The sequence below is a fragment of the Gouania willdenowi genome, chromosome 11 (assembly GCF_900634775.1).
Source record: "Gouania willdenowi chromosome 11, fGouWil2.1, whole genome shotgun sequence".
Lineage (NCBI taxonomy): Eukaryota > Metazoa > Chordata > Actinopteri > Blenniiformes > Gobiesocidae > Gouania > Gouania willdenowi.
Window position 1 is genome coordinate 31,541,738 of NC_041054.1, and position 19,100 is coordinate 31,560,837.

General features: G+C 38.6%; 1 protein-coding gene across 2 annotated transcripts in view; it reads right to left on the minus strand.

Moving 5' to 3' along the window:
* Positions 1-4,280: 4,280 nt before the first annotated feature.
* The window catches only part of vars2 (valyl-tRNA synthetase 2, mitochondrial), a 59,504-nt gene continuing 44,684 nt past the window's right edge, over positions 4,281-19,100 (minus strand). The window contains exons 19-29 of one of the 2 annotated variants that reach the window (XM_028460625.1): positions 18,121-18,246; positions 17,948-18,052; positions 17,380-17,448; positions 17,230-17,308; positions 14,565-14,695; positions 8,499-8,651; positions 7,897-8,121; positions 7,569-7,680; positions 6,597-6,790; positions 4,526-4,675; positions 4,281-4,425 (exon numbers count right to left, since the gene is read on the minus strand). In XM_028460625.1, the coding sequence (XP_028316426.1) occupies positions 4,348-4,425; positions 4,526-4,675; positions 6,597-6,790; positions 7,569-7,680; positions 7,897-8,121; positions 8,499-8,651; positions 14,565-14,695; positions 17,230-17,308; positions 17,380-17,448; positions 17,948-18,052; positions 18,121-18,246 (1,422 nt within the window). In that variant the 3' untranslated portion in view covers positions 4,281-4,347. The remainder of the gene's footprint in view (positions 4,426-4,525; positions 4,676-6,596; positions 6,791-7,568; positions 7,681-7,896; positions 8,122-8,498; positions 8,652-14,564; positions 14,696-17,229; positions 17,309-17,379; positions 17,449-17,947; positions 18,053-18,120; positions 18,247-19,100) is intronic. The other variant, XM_028460626.1, reaches the window with a different exon arrangement.

Consider the following 19,100-nt stretch of genomic DNA (forward strand, 5'->3'; position numbering starts at 1 on the left):
AAACTATTTTCATTTATGTGACTTCATTTCCACCACTCATGAATATTTAATTTTTTTTACGAGTGTGTGCGTGTGTGTTGGGGGGGTCCTCTTGGGAATTGGGATGGGGGTCTGGAACACGCTCTGGAAAACACTCCCTAACTGCTCAGCACAGTGTTTAAGGACCCGCCCACGGATGTTATCTGCACCAGGTGCACTGCTGGCCGTAGATCTTCTAAGAGCCATCACACCATCCATGGTGAGGAGGGTGATGGGAGGGTCTCCAGGATTAAGGTTGTACCTGATGTCACAAAGTGGGTGGAGCTGTTACTTTAGGATCTGGAGAAGAAGGAATTAAGGTCATTAAGGAGAGATGCTGGTGGTGATAATGTTCACAGCTGCCATGTTCTTAAGGCCCTAACAAGCTTAACGGAGGTTTCCTTGTGAACATTTCTCCTCCACTTTGTTTTTATAGATCAGCTTGGTCATCTTAATGGCCCTCTTCACCCTTTATTGATCTCCGTCTTCTCCATCTCTGTCCCAGAGAAGAAAATCTGTTTCTTATTGTTGACGGTGGACTTCAGATTCTGGGTGACCCAGGATGAGGGTTTATTATTGTGGAAGATGGTGACAGTGTTGAGGGGATGATTAAAGCGATACGTCACCCATCACACTAATGCCCATTAGACTGGTTGTTCTCAACCTGTTCAGGCCGTGACCCCCAAAATAAAAGTCCCAGAGAGTGGGGATCCTCCAAAATAAAGGTCTCAGAGAGCGGGGACCTCCAAAATAAAGGTCCCAGAGAGCGGGGACCCTCCAAAAATAAAGGTCCCAGAGAGTGGGGATTCTCCAAAATAAAGGTCTCAGAGAGCAGGGACCCTCCAAAATAAAGGTCCCAGAGAGTGGGGACCCCCACTGTAGCTGAAGGTGGTTGAACACAGACATGAACATTGAAGAACAGTCATGTGGAGACAGGACCATCTATAAGGGGGAATAAAGGAGAGATTTTTGGGGTCCATCCATAAAGTCAGTAAAATGATGGTCCATTGTTCTATGAATCTGTGATAACCACATTTATTTATTCATCTGAATAATATCCACTGTTATCGTTTATTATTATTATTATAGTCATCTTAAAGATGGAAATCCTGGTTTTAATCACTGATAAAAGTAGAAACAACTAGAATTTTAGCATTTCCTGAAGAAAATGCAAGTGAGGTTGCATGTGCTGGCCCGCGTCGCACTACATTAGCATAGCATTAACCAAGCAATAGCCTAATCGTTGTAATAACTTAGCAACAATCGGGAAAACCAGTTTATATACTAGTATAAGTAAACTCCCAATATGAGCTGAAAGTGAACAAACAGCTGAAGCATTAGTTGAAAAGTTTAAAAAAGGTTGAAAAAGGTTTAAAAAAGATTGAAAAAAGTTAACAAAAAAAGGTTGAAAAAGGTTAAAAAAGGTTGAAAAAGTTTGAAATGGGTTGAAAAACTTTGAAAAGGTTAAAAAAATTTGAAAAGGTTGAAAAGGTTGAAAAGTTTGAAAAAGGTTGAAAAGGTTGAAAAGTTGGAAAAAGTTGGAAAAAGATTGAAAAAGTTGAAAAGGTTTGACAATGGTTGAAAAAGTTGAAATAGTTGAAACATTTGGAATATTTTTAAAAGGTTGAAAAATGTTGAAAAGTTTGAAAAAGTTTGATGAACCTAGCGTTAGCATTTACATTTAGCCTTAATGCAATAGCATTAGCATTGTGCTAGCATTAGCATTACGTTAGCATTGTGCTAACATTAGCATTGTGCTAGCATTAGCATTGCGCTAACATTAGCATTGTGCTAGCATTAGCAATGTGATAGCATTAGCAATGTGATAGCATTAGCATTGCGTTGGCATTAGCATTGTGCTAGCATTAGTACTGTGGTAGCATTGCGCTAACATTAGCATTAGCATTGCACTAACATTAGCATTGCACTAGCATTGTGCTAGCAATATCATTGCACTAGCATTAGCATTGTGCTAGCAACAGCATTGCACTAGCATTAGCATAGCGCTAGCATTAACATTGTACTAGCAATAGCATTGCACTAGCATTAGCATTGTGCTAGCATTAACATTGCATTACTATTGCACTAAGATTAGTATTGCGCTAGCATTAATATTGCGCTAGCATTAGTATTGCGCTAGCATTAGCATTGCGTTGGCATTGCGCTAACATTAGCATTGTGCTAGCATTAGCATTGCGCTACCACTAGTATTGTGTTAGCATTGCGCTAACAATAGCATTGTGCTAGCATTACCATTGTGCTAGCATTAGCATTGTGCTAGCATTAACATTGTGCTAGCATTTGTATTGCGCTAGCATTAGCATTTCGCTAGCATTAGAATTGCGTTGGCATTGCGCTAACATTAGCATTGTGCTAGCATTAGCATTGTGCTAGCATTAGTATTGTGCTAACATTAACATTGTGCTAGCATTAATTGTGCTAGCATTAGTATTGTGCTAGCATTAGCATTGTGCTAGCATTAGCATTACGCTAGCATTAGCATTGCGTTAGCATTGTGCTAGCAATAGCATTGCGCTAGCATTAGCATTTCGCTAGCATTAGCATTGTGCTAGCATTGCGCTAGCATTAGTATTGCGCTAGCATTAGCATTGCGTTGGCATTGCACTAACATTAGCAATGTGCTAGCATTAGCATTGCGCTACCACTAGCATTGCGCTAACAATAGCATTGTGCTAGCATTACCATTGTGCTAGCATTAGCATTGTGCTAGCATTTGCATTGCGCTAGCATTTGCATTGCGCTAGCATTAGCATTGCGCTAGCATTAGCATTGTGCTAGCATTAGCATTACGTTGGCATTGCGCTAACATTAGCATTGTGCTAGCATTAGCATTGCGCTATCACTAACATTGCGTTAGCATTGCGCTAACAATAGCATTGTGCTAGCATTAGCATTGTGCTAGCATTAGCATTGTGCTAGCATTTGCATTGCGCTAGCATTAACATTGCGCTAGCATTAGAATTGCGTTGGCATTGCACTAACATTAGTATTGTGCTAGCATTAGCATTGCGATAGCATTAGTGTTGCGTTAACATTAGCATTGTGCTAACATTAGTATTGTGCTAACATTAGCATTGTGCTAGCGATAGCATTGCGCTAGCATTAGCATTTCGCTAGCATTAGCATTGTGCTAACAATAGCACTGTGCTAGCCTTAGCATTACGCTAGCATTAGTATTGCACAAGCATTAGCATTGCGTTGGCATTAGCATAGGGTTAGCAATAGCCTTGTTTTAGCATTCAAAAAGTTTTAAAAGGGTGAAAAAGTTTTAAAAAGTTGAAAAAGTTTGAAAATTTTGAAAAAGTTTGAAAATTTTGAAAAAGTTTGAAAATTTTGAAAAAGTTTGAAAAATTTAAAATAGGTTGAAAAGGTTGAAAAGGTTGAAAAGGTTGAAACAGTTGAAAAAGGTTGAAAAAGGTTGAAAAAGTTGAATGGTTTGGATCAGTTTCAAAATGGCCGACGATGAAGAGGGTCAAAGTGCACGAGGGTCAAAAAGGTTCGAACATTCAATGTAAGTGGAAGAGAGCAAAAAGTTCCACGAGAAATAACTCAAAAAGTTGAAAAGTTTTGAAAAAGCTGGAACATAGCAGAGAAGTTTGATTCCTCAATTGTTGAAATTGGTTGAAAACTGTAGGACGAGTTTGAGAGGACGGAAGAATAATAACATATAATAATAAAGGGGAATGAATACAATAGTGAGGATGCCAATGCATCCTCAATAATTAGTTTAAAGTGGCAAATAACAGGCCTGACAAACGGCAAATGTAGTTAAATTGGCAAAAATAATCATGAAATATGGTGAAAAGAGGTTAAAAGTGACAATAATGAGTCAAAATATGTGACATTAGGTGTAAAAGTTGTGGAGATGGTTTATAAGTGATGAATATGTCTGAAAAGTGGAAAAAATGTGCAGAAAAGTCATTAAAATGTGATGTAGAAGTGTCAGATATGGGAGAAATGTAGCAAAAATGCTTTTTAGGATAAAAAATATGGCAAGAAAAAGTGATGAAAATAGGTTAAAATATGGTGAGTTTGGTGAAGTTGCAGAAAAAGGGTAAAAATAAGTATTTTTATTTTCTTGAAGATATCTGTTGACCCTCTCACAGTGTCTCACGACCCCAAATGGGATCCTGACCCCAAGATTCCCTTAGTGTAGTGATGCTTTAAAGTGTGTTTTTAGTTTGACGTCCTCATTCCCAGGTCAAAAGCCCAATGGAGTGTTTCAGAATAAAAGTTACAACTGTAATAAGAAAGTCTTTAATCAGTGTAGAGAAGTTTGATATCAATCACACTTGTTCTTTTCTGACGTTATTTTTTCTGCTCCGTCTTTTTTAGCTGCTTTAACTGTTGCTCAATGCTCTTCAGTTCCTGCTGCAGAGCTGACACCTAAACACACACACATTCACCAAAGTCAAGGACATTTCAATTCAACTGTCATTTAATAAATGTAGACCCAGAAAAGAGGATAAATGCATGTTCGCCTCACCTTGGTGTCGGTCCGTTGTCTGACATGAGGAGGAACTTTGGTGAGGAAATGTGGAGAATTAACAGTGTTTAGAATCTCTTCTACCTTTGGAACGAGTTTGTCTCTGCGCTGAACGAGCTGCAGGATCTGCTTCTCCACGTTTGTTCCACTCTGAGGAAGAAACAAGCAGCAGCATCACCACAGAGGATGATGATGGTGACATCCTACATCCTACATCCATCACACAAACTGACCCACCTTTGAATAAGATGAATGAGAGAGTTGGAATATTTGCCTTGGTTCCTCCTTGTATTATGTTTTCTAAACATGTCTAAATGCATTTTTAAAAATATGTTTTTGTGTTTGTATGATTTTTATGGACCCAGAGTCTGAAATATAGCTATCTATCCATCCGTCCGTCCATCCGTCCGTCCATCCATCCATCTATCCATCCATCCATCCAAGTGCATTTTAAAAATAATGTCAAAATGCACTTTTTTAAAAATGTCTATTTGCGTTTTTAGGAAAATGTTGAAATGCATTTTTTTAAAGGGGACATATCATGTTAAATCCACGTTTTTAGCCCTTAAATGCATTTTGTTGTATATATAGAGTGTTTAGAAGTACAGAAAAGTTCAAATTAGTCTCTTCAGATGCTCCATTGATATCTTTATATTCTGTTTTGATCATATTTTTCAATCTGTTTAGATTTTTCTATTCTCTATTGCGTTTTTTGAACTATTACATCACAGTATTTGCAGCAGAACTGCCAAATTAGGACATCAACTCCAGGCCCAACACTTCGAGCAATCCTCCATTTTTATTTCTGGCTTTTATTTTGTAGTCCAAGCTCCAGGATGCAGAAGTTACGAGAGGATAAGTCAAAATGTTGGGTTGTTGGATGTAGTAACCCACACGCTTCATTACACCGTCTCCCAGCATCAGAACCTTTTCAAAGTGTCTGGTTGAGTTTTATTTTTTATAGAAATGTACCACATCTGTGGATAAGGTCATTTTTGTGTGTGTGAAGCACTTCAATGATGACTGCTTCATCAACCTCCACCAGTATAAAGAAGGATTTACAGAAAGACTTTGTCTGATTGAGGGTTCAATTCCTTCTATCTTTGGAGACGATGAACAGAGCACTTCGGTAAGCTGTAAATAACGCTAAAAAGTGATGATAAGACGTCCCTGTCATTGTTTTGTTAGCATTAGCATTAGCACCGTCTTCATATGTTAGCGCTGTGTGCTCGTTTTAGATCCTTGATGATATGGCCTACGTGATTTAATTTAAGTCTAAAGTTTTCATTAGTCATTTCATTTTAAAGTTTTTGTCTTTGAAAAGACTGTATTAAAATGCATTTCGTGACGTTAGCTTGGCGCTAGCGTTAGCTCGGTGCTAGTGTTAGCTCACTTGTTAGGGTTCTGCAGGTTCATCATCTTCATTTTCATCTCGCTCCACTGGGTCAGACTCTGGCTGGAACATGTAAGGCTGGATGGACAAGTCTAACGTTGTTGACATTTTGTAAATAACCTCTGAATAATAAGTTTATGCTCCGCTACATAGCCGTATCTCTTCTATCAAACTACAAAAATGGCCGAGCAGGGTGGAGTTTAACCTGGAGAGGGGGCGGGGTATGAAGTGTCTCATTTGCATTTAAAGAGACAGCACCAAAACAAGTTGCTCTCAGAACATCAGAAAAGGGGTGGAGCTATAATAATGAGGAATTCAGACCCAAGCAGTGCAGTTCTGCTTTATATCGACCATAACTGTATGATTTATATGTAAAAAGGAAGGATTTAAAACCATGATATGTCTCCTTTAAAATCTGAAAATGCATTTTTTTTTTTAAATGTTGTAATGTGTTTTTAAATATTGTATTCCTGAATCTGATCCATATTGAATGTATGGTGACATCACTGAGAACAAACTAGAACAAAAATGGAGTCAACCAGTCACTTTCCTCCTCGTTTGGAGAAGAAACAGAAGAAAAAAAACATGTCTACAGGACTCCATATCCCACAATGCAATGCACCAAACATTGCCAACCAAATCTATTGGATTATTTAGTGACACACAGACAGACTGTACCTGAAGCTGAAGGTGTAACTGACACGTGTGGTCGACCACGCCCACGAGGCTTCCGATAGGTGGAGCTGTGCAGTGGGTGGGGCTTGTCGTGTCAGGACTGTAGATTAGAAGATGAGAGATTCGACCCAACGTCTGAACCGCTGAGTCAAAGTGGAGCAGAACCTCAGCCTGGCTGGAGGAACACGAGGCCCACACTGGAACCAGACAGGAAGAGGAAGTGTGTTATCATCCATCCATCTGTCTGTCCATCCATCTAACCATCAAACCATCCATCCATCAACCATCAATCCATCCATCCATCCATCTAACCATCAAACCATCCATCCATCAACCATCAATCCATCCATCTAACCATCCATCCATCCAACCATCAAACCATCCAACCATCTGTCTGTCCATCCATCTAACCATCCATCCATCCATCCATCTAACCATCAAACCATCCATCCATCCATCCATCCATCCGTCTGTCTGTCTGTCTGTCCATCCATCTAACCATCTGTCTGTCCATCCATCTAACCATCAAACCATCCATCCATCAACCATCAATCCATCCATCCATCCATCTAACCATCAAACCATCCATCCATCAATCCATCCATCCATCCATCTAACCATCAAACCATCCATCCATCAACCATCAATCCATCCATCCATCTAACCATCAAACCATCCATCCATCAACCATCAATCCATCCATCCATCTAACCATCAAACCATCCATCCATCCATCCATCTAACCATCAAACCATCCATCCATCAAACCATCTAACCATCCATCCATCCATCCATCTGTCTGTCTGTCCATCCATCTAACCATCAAACCATCCATCCATCAACCATCAATCCATCCATCCAACCATCCATCTGTCTGTCTGTCTGTCTGTCCATCCATCTAACCATCAAACATCCATCCATCAACCATCAAACCACCCATCCATCCGTCTGTCCATCCAACCATCCGTCACTCACTGACTGGCTTCTCTTTGGTCAGGCCACACTGGGCTCGTAACGATCGGGCCACTCGTATCACTTCCTTTACAAACAGGAAGTTGTGTTCCTCCTCAGGATGAAACCAGTGAGTCTGAAGGAAACAGAGCAGAACACATGGAATATTTATTCCTACAGGAGAAGAACTGAGTCACAACTTGAACTGTGAGAACCTTTATTTATTTAACTAAACATTAATGATGAGCACTACTAATAACTAACACCACTAATGTCTGATGAACATTTAATGAATGAATATGAATAACTGTGTATATATACAGAACTGAAAATAAATCACTTATAGTCGTACCATCTGTGAGGAGTGAGGGTACGGCTGTAAACACAAGCTGCCTTGCTCATGGGCTGTGGGTCCAAAGGGTTGGAGCCTCTGCCACAGTTCCTCAGTGATGAAAGGCATGAAGGGGGCGAGTAGAGTGAGAGACACACTGGAGCAGTGATAGAGGAGAGAACACACCTCCTTCCTCCTGGTCACCCCGTCACACTCACTGTCAGATAACACTGGCTTTATGTACTCCTGTAACACACACACACACACACACACACACACACGCACACACACACGCACACACACGCACACACACACACACACACACACACACACACACACACGCACACACACACACACACACACACACACACACACACACACACACACACACACACACACACACACACACACACACACACACACACACACACACACACAATGACAATCATGACCTCATATAAATCAATGCATTTTTTGTCTAAATGCATTTAAAAAAAATGAAATGCATTTTTTTTAAATGTGAAAATACATTTTTAAAAATGTCTAAATTAATTAATAACAACCGTCTAAGTGCATTTTGAACAACAGTCCCGCTGCTCAAACCAATGACACCATGAACTCACCAGGTAGACGTCACAGAAGCTGTGGACCCACAAAGACAAGATGGAGGATGTGACTGTGTGCAGCTCATAGCGTTTAAAGGCCTGTTCACACTGGACCACCGTAGAGTAGAGCTGGGAGCACATCCATCTATCCATGCTGCTCTGAGGAGACGTCTGCACACACACACACACACACACACACACAATGATACAATCACCTCATGTAAAGGATTATAAATATTCACCAGTCACATAAATTAAAATAGTTTATTATCCCAATAAAGAACCATTTATACTATAAATGAAAACAGATCAGATTTTTTCTTACATTCACACATACAGTTTTGAACTAATAATAATAGTAAATAAAGTATATGTTAATATTTCCAGAGCGTGTGAGTCTAGAACCAATGTATATCTGTGACTAATCATTAGTGATGTGAACAGTCTATGTTCATAGCTCTAAGCTCATCACATTACAGGGAGCTGAGACATATACTAAGTAGTTTACTGAACATGTTCCAGACCCAAACACACACTGACTTAGTGACTATTTAGAGGAGCTGACATGTCCACCAGATAGGATGTATAGCAGAACTATTTCTATATTCTGAGAGAGTGGGTGGAGCTTATTACTGTACCATATTTACCTTTATATGTGATTGAGTTACAGATATATTGGAAGATGAACATGGAAGATAAATAAATCTGATCTTACAATAAATGATCCAATTTTCCTTATTTTCTTTGAGACAAAAAGTTGTGATATAATAAATAATAATAACTTTATTTGTATAGCACTTTTCATTATAAATAAAGTGCTTTACAGCATAAAATATCAGCACACAGTCAAAATACATACAAATAAAACATTCCATGAACTTAAACATCATAAAAGCCTTCCTATAAAAGTGGAGGTAAAATGAGGAACAGACTCTAAAAGCCTGATGGCAGATGGTTCCAGAGTCTTCTGTTGTCAGCCTGGACCTCTGAACATCTAGCAGGGCCTTACCAGTGGATCTCAGACTACAAGCTGGTGTGTGTGAAAATAAAATGTCTGAAATACAGGATGGGGATAGATCAAGTTTGGCCTTAAAAACAAATAAAATCATTTTAAAATGAACAGGCAGCCAGTGCAGGGATAATAAAACGGGGGTGATGAGGTCACATTTTTTAGACTTCTGCAGCATTTTGAACTGTAGACGGTGAAGTGATTTCTGGCTGAGTCAGGTATATAAACTATTACAATAGTCAAAACATGAAGAAACAAAAGCATGGATGAGTTTCTCCAAATCTGTGTTTGAGATAAAAGACTTTAGCGATGTTTCTGAAATGATAAAAACATGTCTGGACCACTTTATTACGTGCAGTTCAAAGATCAGATCCTGGTCAAAAATGACACCAAGGTTTCTGTGTTAAATCACCAACGCTTTACTAAATAATTTTTCTTTTTGTAGATGGACCTGTAACAATGACTGATTGAGTTGGAGAACGATGTCTGACATCCAGTATTTTATTTGTGTGATACAGTTGTGTAGAGCTGCTATATTAGTCTGATTACTGGGCTTAACTGAGATGTATAACTGTGTGTCGTCTGCATAACAGTGAAAATGAGCGTATTTACAAACGACGTCACCTAGAGAGAGCATGTAAATGCAAAAAAGAACAGGGCCCAGGATTGACCCCTGGGGGACACCATAGGAAACATTAGTGGGGAAAAAAACAGAGCCAGCTATATATATATATATATATACAGGGCGACCGTGGCTCAGGTGGTAGTGGGTCGTCTTCTGATCGAGAGGTTGGGGGTTCGATCCCAGTACCTGACTATGTGTCGAAGTGTCCTTGGGCAAGACACTGAACCCTAAGTTGCTCCCAGTGGTCAACTAGTGCCTTGCATGTCAGTCCTGTCCCACTGGTGTGTGAATGTGAGAGTGATTGGGTGAATGAGCTGATATGTAAAGAGCTTTGAGACTGTTTCAGTGGTGATAAAACTCTATATAAAATCAAGTCCATTTACCATTTACCATAGAAAAATATCTGTTAGAAAGGAGGACCTGACCCAATTCAAGGTCACATCAGTGATTCCTGCTCACTTCTCTAACCTGTTAATGAAAATATTGTGGTCAAAAGTGGTGCTAAGGTCCAAGAGAATTAAAATGGAACATCTACATTGCAAACTTTAAGGAGAGCAGATTCTGTCTTAGGGAGTGATCGAAAACCTGATTGGAATTTTTCAGAATAAGTTATTGACTGATCGATGAGTTATTAATTGTTTGAGTACAGTTTTTCTAGGATCTTTGATAAAAATGTGAGCTTTGAAACTGGTCTGTAGTTGTTCAGAATGGATGGGTCTAGATGTTGTTTTTAGAGAAGAGGTTCAATCAGAGCAGATTCATAACAATCAGTAAATACACCTGAGGTCAGAGAGTGATTGACAATAAATAAAATGAAGGGACCAACAGTGGTCATAATCTCCTTCAGTAGTCTGGTGAGAACCACACCCAAAGGGCAAGAGGAGGATTTCATGCACATCACCATTGTGTTAAGATCAGTTATAGTCACTGAACTAAACGAGCAGAGGACGGACATAGCGTAGGATCGGTGAGTTGGAGGTTCGACTTCTGATGGTGTGAGATGAAAGATGAAAAATGATGAAAATTGCTCACAGAGTTCAGATAATGCATGTAAATTAGTATTGGTGGGGGCGCCAACCATTGGGTCGAGTGTTTGAAAGAGCACTTTAGAATTATGAGCATTCTGGGAGATCAAGTTGGAGAAATAAGTTGCTCGTGCGTCCCTAACTGCAGTATTGTAATTATTCATTAGGCTTTTCAAAAGCTTGGAGTTTGCAGGACTTCCATTTACGCTGTATTTTACGTACCTCTCTTTTCAAGGACCATGTATGGTTATTAAACCATGGAGAGACTGAGGAAATGGTTCTGGTTCTGACTGGTGCTACAATGTATTCAGGCAGGTCATTGAAAAAATTCACCTAGAGGTTGGCATCATGGGAGAGAGGAAGTTTGGAAGAGTGGCATGAAAAAGCATGTGAAAATGTAGCTGCTGTTGTTGATGTGAGAGGAGATAGAGACCAGTGAGACTTTAGGTGGAGGAGAGGAGTACGAGTTTAAAACAGATATACAGGTGTTAATAAGTTCCAAATGATCAATCTTCAGCCCATATGAAATAAGATCTAAGATATGGTCCTTCTCATGGGTGGACCCTGTGGGTGTAGAACAAAATTAAACCATTCTACAAGATTAAGAAATTCATAGAGCATCAACAGGACAACAAACATGAATGTTAAAGTCACCGATTATGCAGACTTGGTCATAATCTATCTATACTATCTATACTATCATGAAAGAAAAGTCTGTTTTCGTGTGTGTTTATGGAGCAAACATCTCTCTGCTCACTGTGTCTGTTCAATCTGAAACTTAGTCAACGACTTCCAAATACCACAAATGTGTGCATCCGTTATTTTGGAGTAATTTGGTGTGGCAAAATATTAAAAACGTTCATTTTAAGATTACGGTTCCCTCTCAGTATTGAGCGCGCTACTTACGGTTCCGGATCATGACGTCACTGTGTCGCAGTTTGTTTGGGTTTAAAAAAAAATGGTCAATATTAAAAATATGTTTGTACTGCTAAAAGTTATTTAAGTGAATATTTCATGGTTTAATTTGGTTATTTAAAATTATTCCCGTGATCCCAAACTTCCTTTAATTCACGGGTCACAGACTCCACTTCCTCCTCTGTCTCCATCTCTGTGCCATGCTAACGTTAGCGTAACACAGGAGCTCTCTGATTAAATCATTTGAAACCATCAGCCACTGGTGAGTCTTTTACAGACAAGTTTCCCATTGTTTAAACCATATAACTGTCCGTATAATCTGTTTCTCACACATTCCAACAACCTGTGACGGAGTATGTCCATGTGCACGCACACTAAATATTTATACAAAAAATACACAAAGCATTGAATCACTACAATGGCAACAAAAAACAATAATTAAAAAAATAAATACATACAAAGACAACTGAAAGATACAAAAATATACGACTCCAAAAAACAGAAAAAATACACCAAACAAGAAAATATATAAAAATGAGTAAAAAAATGAAACACATTTATCATATTCATGTCTCATAGAATTAAACCAGATAAATCACACACACTATTTTATTTTACACCCACAAATAAACCCTTTATAACACTACAGAGTACAGTATGTACACCTCTATGTACATCCAACCTTCAAACACATACTCATTTAGACATAATAGACAACTGTACTTAAGCTCCTCCTTCTGACGGACACTGTAAAGTGTCATTGGTCTTATGAGGGCGATAAACTAAAAGGAATAAAATCAGCTGCTGCTTATTAACACAGAATGTTACGTTTTGGAAGGAGGAGAATTCCCCACAGGGAACAGACTTAGAAAAGTAACTGTCTCTATAAATAACAGTGACTCCTCCTCCACGGCCAGATAGCAGAGACTTCTGTGCATATTAGAAAGCTGGAGGTGTGGCTTCATTTCATCTGGTTTTCCATGTTTCAGTCATACAAAAAATATCAACGTCACTGGACGTAATAAAATAATTACAAATAAAAGATTTGTTATTTAAGGACCTTATATTTAAAAGACTATTTTTTACAGGTATGTTTGGTGGAGCAGAACGGCCTGAATGTGTACGAATGGAAATGACGTTATTATGGTTTGGGCCAGCAGGGGGCAGACTGTGGTTTCTTTGGTCTGTGGGTAATTGTGACAGTAGAGACAACATCAGTTTGGACACTTGGGAGAGGTTAGTGACAGCTGGAGTCTGTAGGGGGAGTGGCTATATATTCTTCTCCATAGAAGAAAGAGGAAGGTACTGAGGAGGGGGTGTGGTATGTAAACAGTCACTCATGTGTATGTGGTATGGTGTGTACAGTGTGCTAACCCCTTAGCTTGCTCAGGTGAAGTCCGTCATGTCGATAAGGGGAGGGGCGGTTCCAAAATAAGTTAAAATTGTCAGCAAAATAAAACAGTCAGCCTGGAACCAAGAATGGAGATGGAGGAACCGAATGAGTGACTGAGTGTGGGAAGAAGGCCACTGATGAACGTTGACATCCCACAGTTTTTTAGGACAGTGAACAGTTAAAATCGATCTTCAGCAGCTCAGACGGACACTGAACCACATTGTTGGTTCCAATGTGCAAGACCAGACGTTTAAATGAGTGTGGACATGTTTCCAGTAGGTCCTGGAGTTTATCTCTGATTTTTATGACGGCTCCTGGAGAACAATGGGTGGTGGAATTCTAAAAGCTAATGTTCCTGACTATGGAGTCGCCCACTATGGTGGTAGTTGGGGGGAACAAGGGATGAGGAGGTGAGCACCGATGCTCTGTGGGGACTGTTGGCAGAGTGTGAGGTGAGCTCACCACCTCAGCAGTGGCTGGGGGCTCACATGACCCTTCACGGCAGGGAAGACCACCCTGCCGTCTGGCCCCGAGAGCAGCCTCCTTCATGATCTGGCATTGGGAGAAGGTGGTAGCAGACCTGAACGAGGGTCACGGAGCAGACCCCCCAACCCCCTGGGCTGCTGGCAGCAGATCAATCAAAGTTAATATAGGAGACAGACAATTCTTCAACACTCAGGACTTTATATCTGTTCTCCAGTTGGAGCATCTCTCATCTTTTACCATGTACTGTGGACCATGGCTCTTGGTTAGTGGAGCTGTTAGCTCTGAGCCTCAGATTAGGACTGAAGCTGAAAGTAGCCTTTGTACTGCTGTTTGTCCATTTTAGCTTTAGAGGGTCTTCTGAAGGGGGATGTGGAGCTAGAACTGATGAGGTCAGCCTGGATGGAGCTGCAGCGGCTGTAACATCAGTTCAGAGCTGAGCAGCTGAGATTCACAGAGACTGTGGACAAATCAGGATCCACTGTAGCTGTGGAGGCACCAAGCTCTGCAACGGTGAACCCTGCAGGGTTACTGGGGGGGTTAACCGATCCAGTACAGTATGGTGAAATGAATGTAAAGAGCTCCACAACGTGAACAGTGTGTGTGTGTGTGTGTGTGTGTGTGTGTGCTGTACCTCCTCCAGCGTTCCCACAGGTCCTCCATTCTTCTCCAGAGCACTCACTGTGAATCTCAGCGTTTGCCACATTTTATTACAGAAGTGTCTGTAGCTTAAAACCTGAGACACAGACAAACTGATGTCTTCACCTGCACACACACACACACACACACACACACACACACACACGCACACGCACACACAATTTCAAATGTATACACTGTATCATGGGTGTCACTTTAACATGTTAATTGTGATTAAATAATTACAGGAAAAATGAAACGTGTTCATCTCAAACAACGGTAACAGCTGTGGAGTCTCTGAGAGCGTTTATTTTAGTTAAAACAACTCACCACATTAAAAAAACACTAAAGCCCAGTTGTGTTCACATAGAAAGAGTTTATGGATTAGCTGAGGTCTCCCACCTCAATGCTAACTATGTAGCAGCTAGCACGGACAGCGGTGCTACGGACACGACTCTAGACCGAGCAGACAATGTTATTTTTAATTTACAGCTCTGTGATTGATGGGTCTGTTTTATTTATTTTATATTATCTGAAGGAGAGAAAAAGCAGTGTTCAATAAAAGTGTTCTTAGCACTTATGATGTGCTAATATCACTACATATAGACCTGATGTTTTATTTCATTTGTATGTTTTATTATTCATAGATTGACTAAAGTACACATCAATATTTCCCTGATGATCTAAACTAAAGGTGTTCTTGGGACTAGTCTAGGAATGATAATGTCTACAAGTCTGTTAAAAACAATAAATGACTTAATAAAGACACTTTCTTATAAATCAATCATTTGATCTGAAACAATGACCTAAATGAATTTTTAGGTGCAATTAAAAAGATATTAAATAGATTATTAATCACAGAGCATAATTAATCACAATATTTTTAATCTATTGACAGCACTACTACTGTATAATATATATATATATAAACATAGTTTTATTAGTATCTTATTTAGTATTAAATGCTGGTTTCTTTCTCTACTTCTCTGAACATGTAAAGCTCAGTCAGATGATCACTGAGTGTTCGAATCCCAGAGGTAACGAGTAGTACAAATACTGTTACTGTACTGAACTCGTCATTTACTTTTTTAATGTATATATTTTTTTACTTTTACACCTTACTTTTTTTGAACAAATATCTGTACTTTCTCCTCCTTACATTTTAAAATTGAGCTGGTTACTTTTCAGAGCTTTGAAGATGACGTAAAAAGACTCAAACCAACAACCATGAAGCTGCTTGTGAAGCTTTTCATCAACGCGACTCATTAAATAAAAAGGACACGCCTACATTCCACAAACCTACAGAACATGATTCTGTTGAAGATGAATGAAAAATGTTTTTAAAAATGTTAAACTCAAACTGCTCGAGCTGGGTTTTATTGAGCATTTGCTTTTTCTTTATTTACAAATGTTATTTATAACGAGTGATAAATTCTCCAGATGTTCAAATGTAACAGATTTAACTTGTTTCCATGTTTTCTACAAATTCTTAAAAAGAATAAATATATGGAATTTGCTGGTTTTAAAACCCTCTTATTATTGGAGGGACATTTGTTTTACTTTTTTACTTAAGTACATTTACTGTCATGTACTTTTTTACTTTTACTCAAGTATAAGAGAAACTTTAATACTTTTATCAGTTATTTTTTATTCAAGTATCTATACTTTTAATTAAGTACTGAAGACGAGTACTTTTGCCACCTCTGCGTCACCCAGACCTTCATCTAAACAAGCCACACTACAGAACTCACTCACACTTAGAGAAAAAAGGCAAAAGTAGCAAATGTTGTGCAGCTGATTATTAATAAATGTCCCATTGTCTATTTTTTTTCCTCCATTCATGTATTTTTGTTGTTGTTTTGTGTATTTTTCAGTCATTTTGGACGTCTTTCTGAGTCTTTGAGTATTTTTATGATATGTATGTTGTTCTTGGATTTTTGTGTTTTTCTCCTATGTGTATATTGTTGTCCTATTACGTATTTGTGTTGTTAATTTGCGTTTTTGTAGTAATTTTATGTATTTTTGCTGTCATTTTGTTTGTTTACTTTGGGGGGAGGGGCACGACATGTTTGTGATACATGCACAAGTTTTTTTAATTATCAATCTTAAAGCACCGTGATGTTATTTAGTCTGTGTGGTATTTTGAATCAGCAAATTTAACTCTGAAATGTCTTTCTGGTAAAACTTTATTGTATTTGTAATTGACAAATACATTGTTCTCGTTGGAGTACTTGTTTTTTTGGAGCCAAAATGTCAAGTTCAAGGTTGCATCAAGTGTCAAAAACCAAAGTTTGATGCTTATATTTATGGAAAGTTGATCTGAAATGGAGTTTTTATATGATTGGACCAAAGCTGTACGACCTACCAGTAAAAAGATCAGCCATACATAGAGATATAGTGTACAGACTGGAACCATTGAACAACATTTCCTTTCATGGTGCGACCTTGACCTTCGCCCAAGGTCATATTTAAGGTCAAGGTCAGTCTTCTGTTTTTCCTGCATTACATAACGTCAACAAATTCAGATACAGGTTTCAATTCAAATCTTTGAGATTTATATCGTATATTATCACCATTTTGATCAAAAATACTGAGATATGAATGTTGGTCCATATTTGCCAGCCCTAGTTCTCATCTACAAACACCAGCAGAGCTCTGACCTTGTAGCTTGTGAGAACACAGGGCCAGCCTCAGGGCGTCAGTCCCACACTGAGGGGTTCCCTGGGGAAAGTCCATCCTCTGACAGGAAACAGGAAGTGCAGTGAGTAGATTTACAGAGAAACACATCAACACATCCAGGCTGAGCTCACCTGTGCTTTCAGAGCCAGAAGCTGCTCAGACGGGCTCAGGTTCCCCTGCTGCACCTTCTCCACAAGTCTCTAGATTAGAACACCACCACATGGATGGACCCACTGCGTTACACTCATTTACTGGAACACTTTTAAATATTCTGTCCAACTGCATTTCTTTTAGTTAAAAAAGGTTTAAATGCATAAAAAGATTCAGAATATGTAGCAACTTAGTATATACTGTATACACTCACTTTGTTTATTTTAAAGTTATTTATCTGTAATTAATTCCATTATTCAAAGTGTTTAAATATCATGTGATGACTGCAGTTTAGAAACAATCTAAATCTATTCTATTTGATATTTTAGTTCTATTATGCATAATATTCATAAATATTTCTATTTTTATTTTAATCATAATATTCATGCAAACCTTGCCTGATGATGAAATATTATGCAGTGATTATGTACCTTAACATTTAGAACCAAGTGCTATAAATATGTTGTGTTACAACTGTAATCATGATGTCAGTAAAAGTCTAACAAAGTGATGACACTGATTAAAGTAAATCTAACTCCAGCTCCTGACCTCCAGAGAGGCTCCATGGATCATGTCCAGTGGATCAATCACATTTCCCAGAGATTTGCTCATTTTCCTCCCATAATTATCTCTGACCAGAGGATGAAACAGAACCTGTGGACACACACTTACTGTAGCTTATTATCATATATACAGTATATATACACAGTGTGTATAAACACCTGTCTGAAGGGCAGGCACCCCGTCAGCTCCTCTCCTAACATCACCATCCTGGACACCCAGAAGAAGATCAGGTCACTGCCCGTTTCCAGCATGGAGTTTGGATAGAAGTCCTTAAAGTCAGCAGTCTGTGGAGATAAGGAGATGGAGGTTACTGAGGTTCTCAACCTTAGGATCAGGATCATATGGGGTCAATAGACACTGGGGGAGGGTCTCCAGATGCCTTCAAGAAACGAAGAATATTTTTTGAATGACTTTTGCTTATTTTTACTTTTTTCTACAACAACTCACCATATTTTAACCTATTTTATCACTTTTTATTGCCGTATTTTTTCTCCTTTTAATGTATTTTTGCTACATTTCTGACACTTCTACATCACATTTTAATGACTTTTCTAAACATTTTTTCCACTTTCCAGACATGTTCATCACTTATAAACCATTTCTATCACTTTTACACCTAATGTCACATATATTGATCTATTATTGTCACTTTCAACCATATTTTATGATTCTTTTTGACAATTTAACCACATTCACCATTTGTTATGTCCTTTATTTAACAGTTTAAACTAATTTTTTCAATATTGACACTTTAAACCCTTTTTACCACTTTTTCTGTCTGTTTTTATCCACTTTAATTTACAACTTTTAACCAATTTCTGTGGTTTTTAAAATCCCATTTCACCTCCTTTTCCACCATTGTTGGTCACTTTGAACCATTTTATTAGTGATTAAAACCAGGATTTCCATCTGTAAGATGACTATAATAATAATAAATGTTCCTGGATAACAGTGGATATTATTCAGATGAATAAATAAATGTGGTTATCACAGATTCATAGAACAATAGACCATCATTTTACTGACTTTATGGATGGACCCCAAAAATCTCTCCTTTATTCCCCCTTATAGATGGTCCTGTCTCCACATGATTGTTCTTCAATGTTCATGTCTGTGTTCAACCACCTTCAGCTACAGT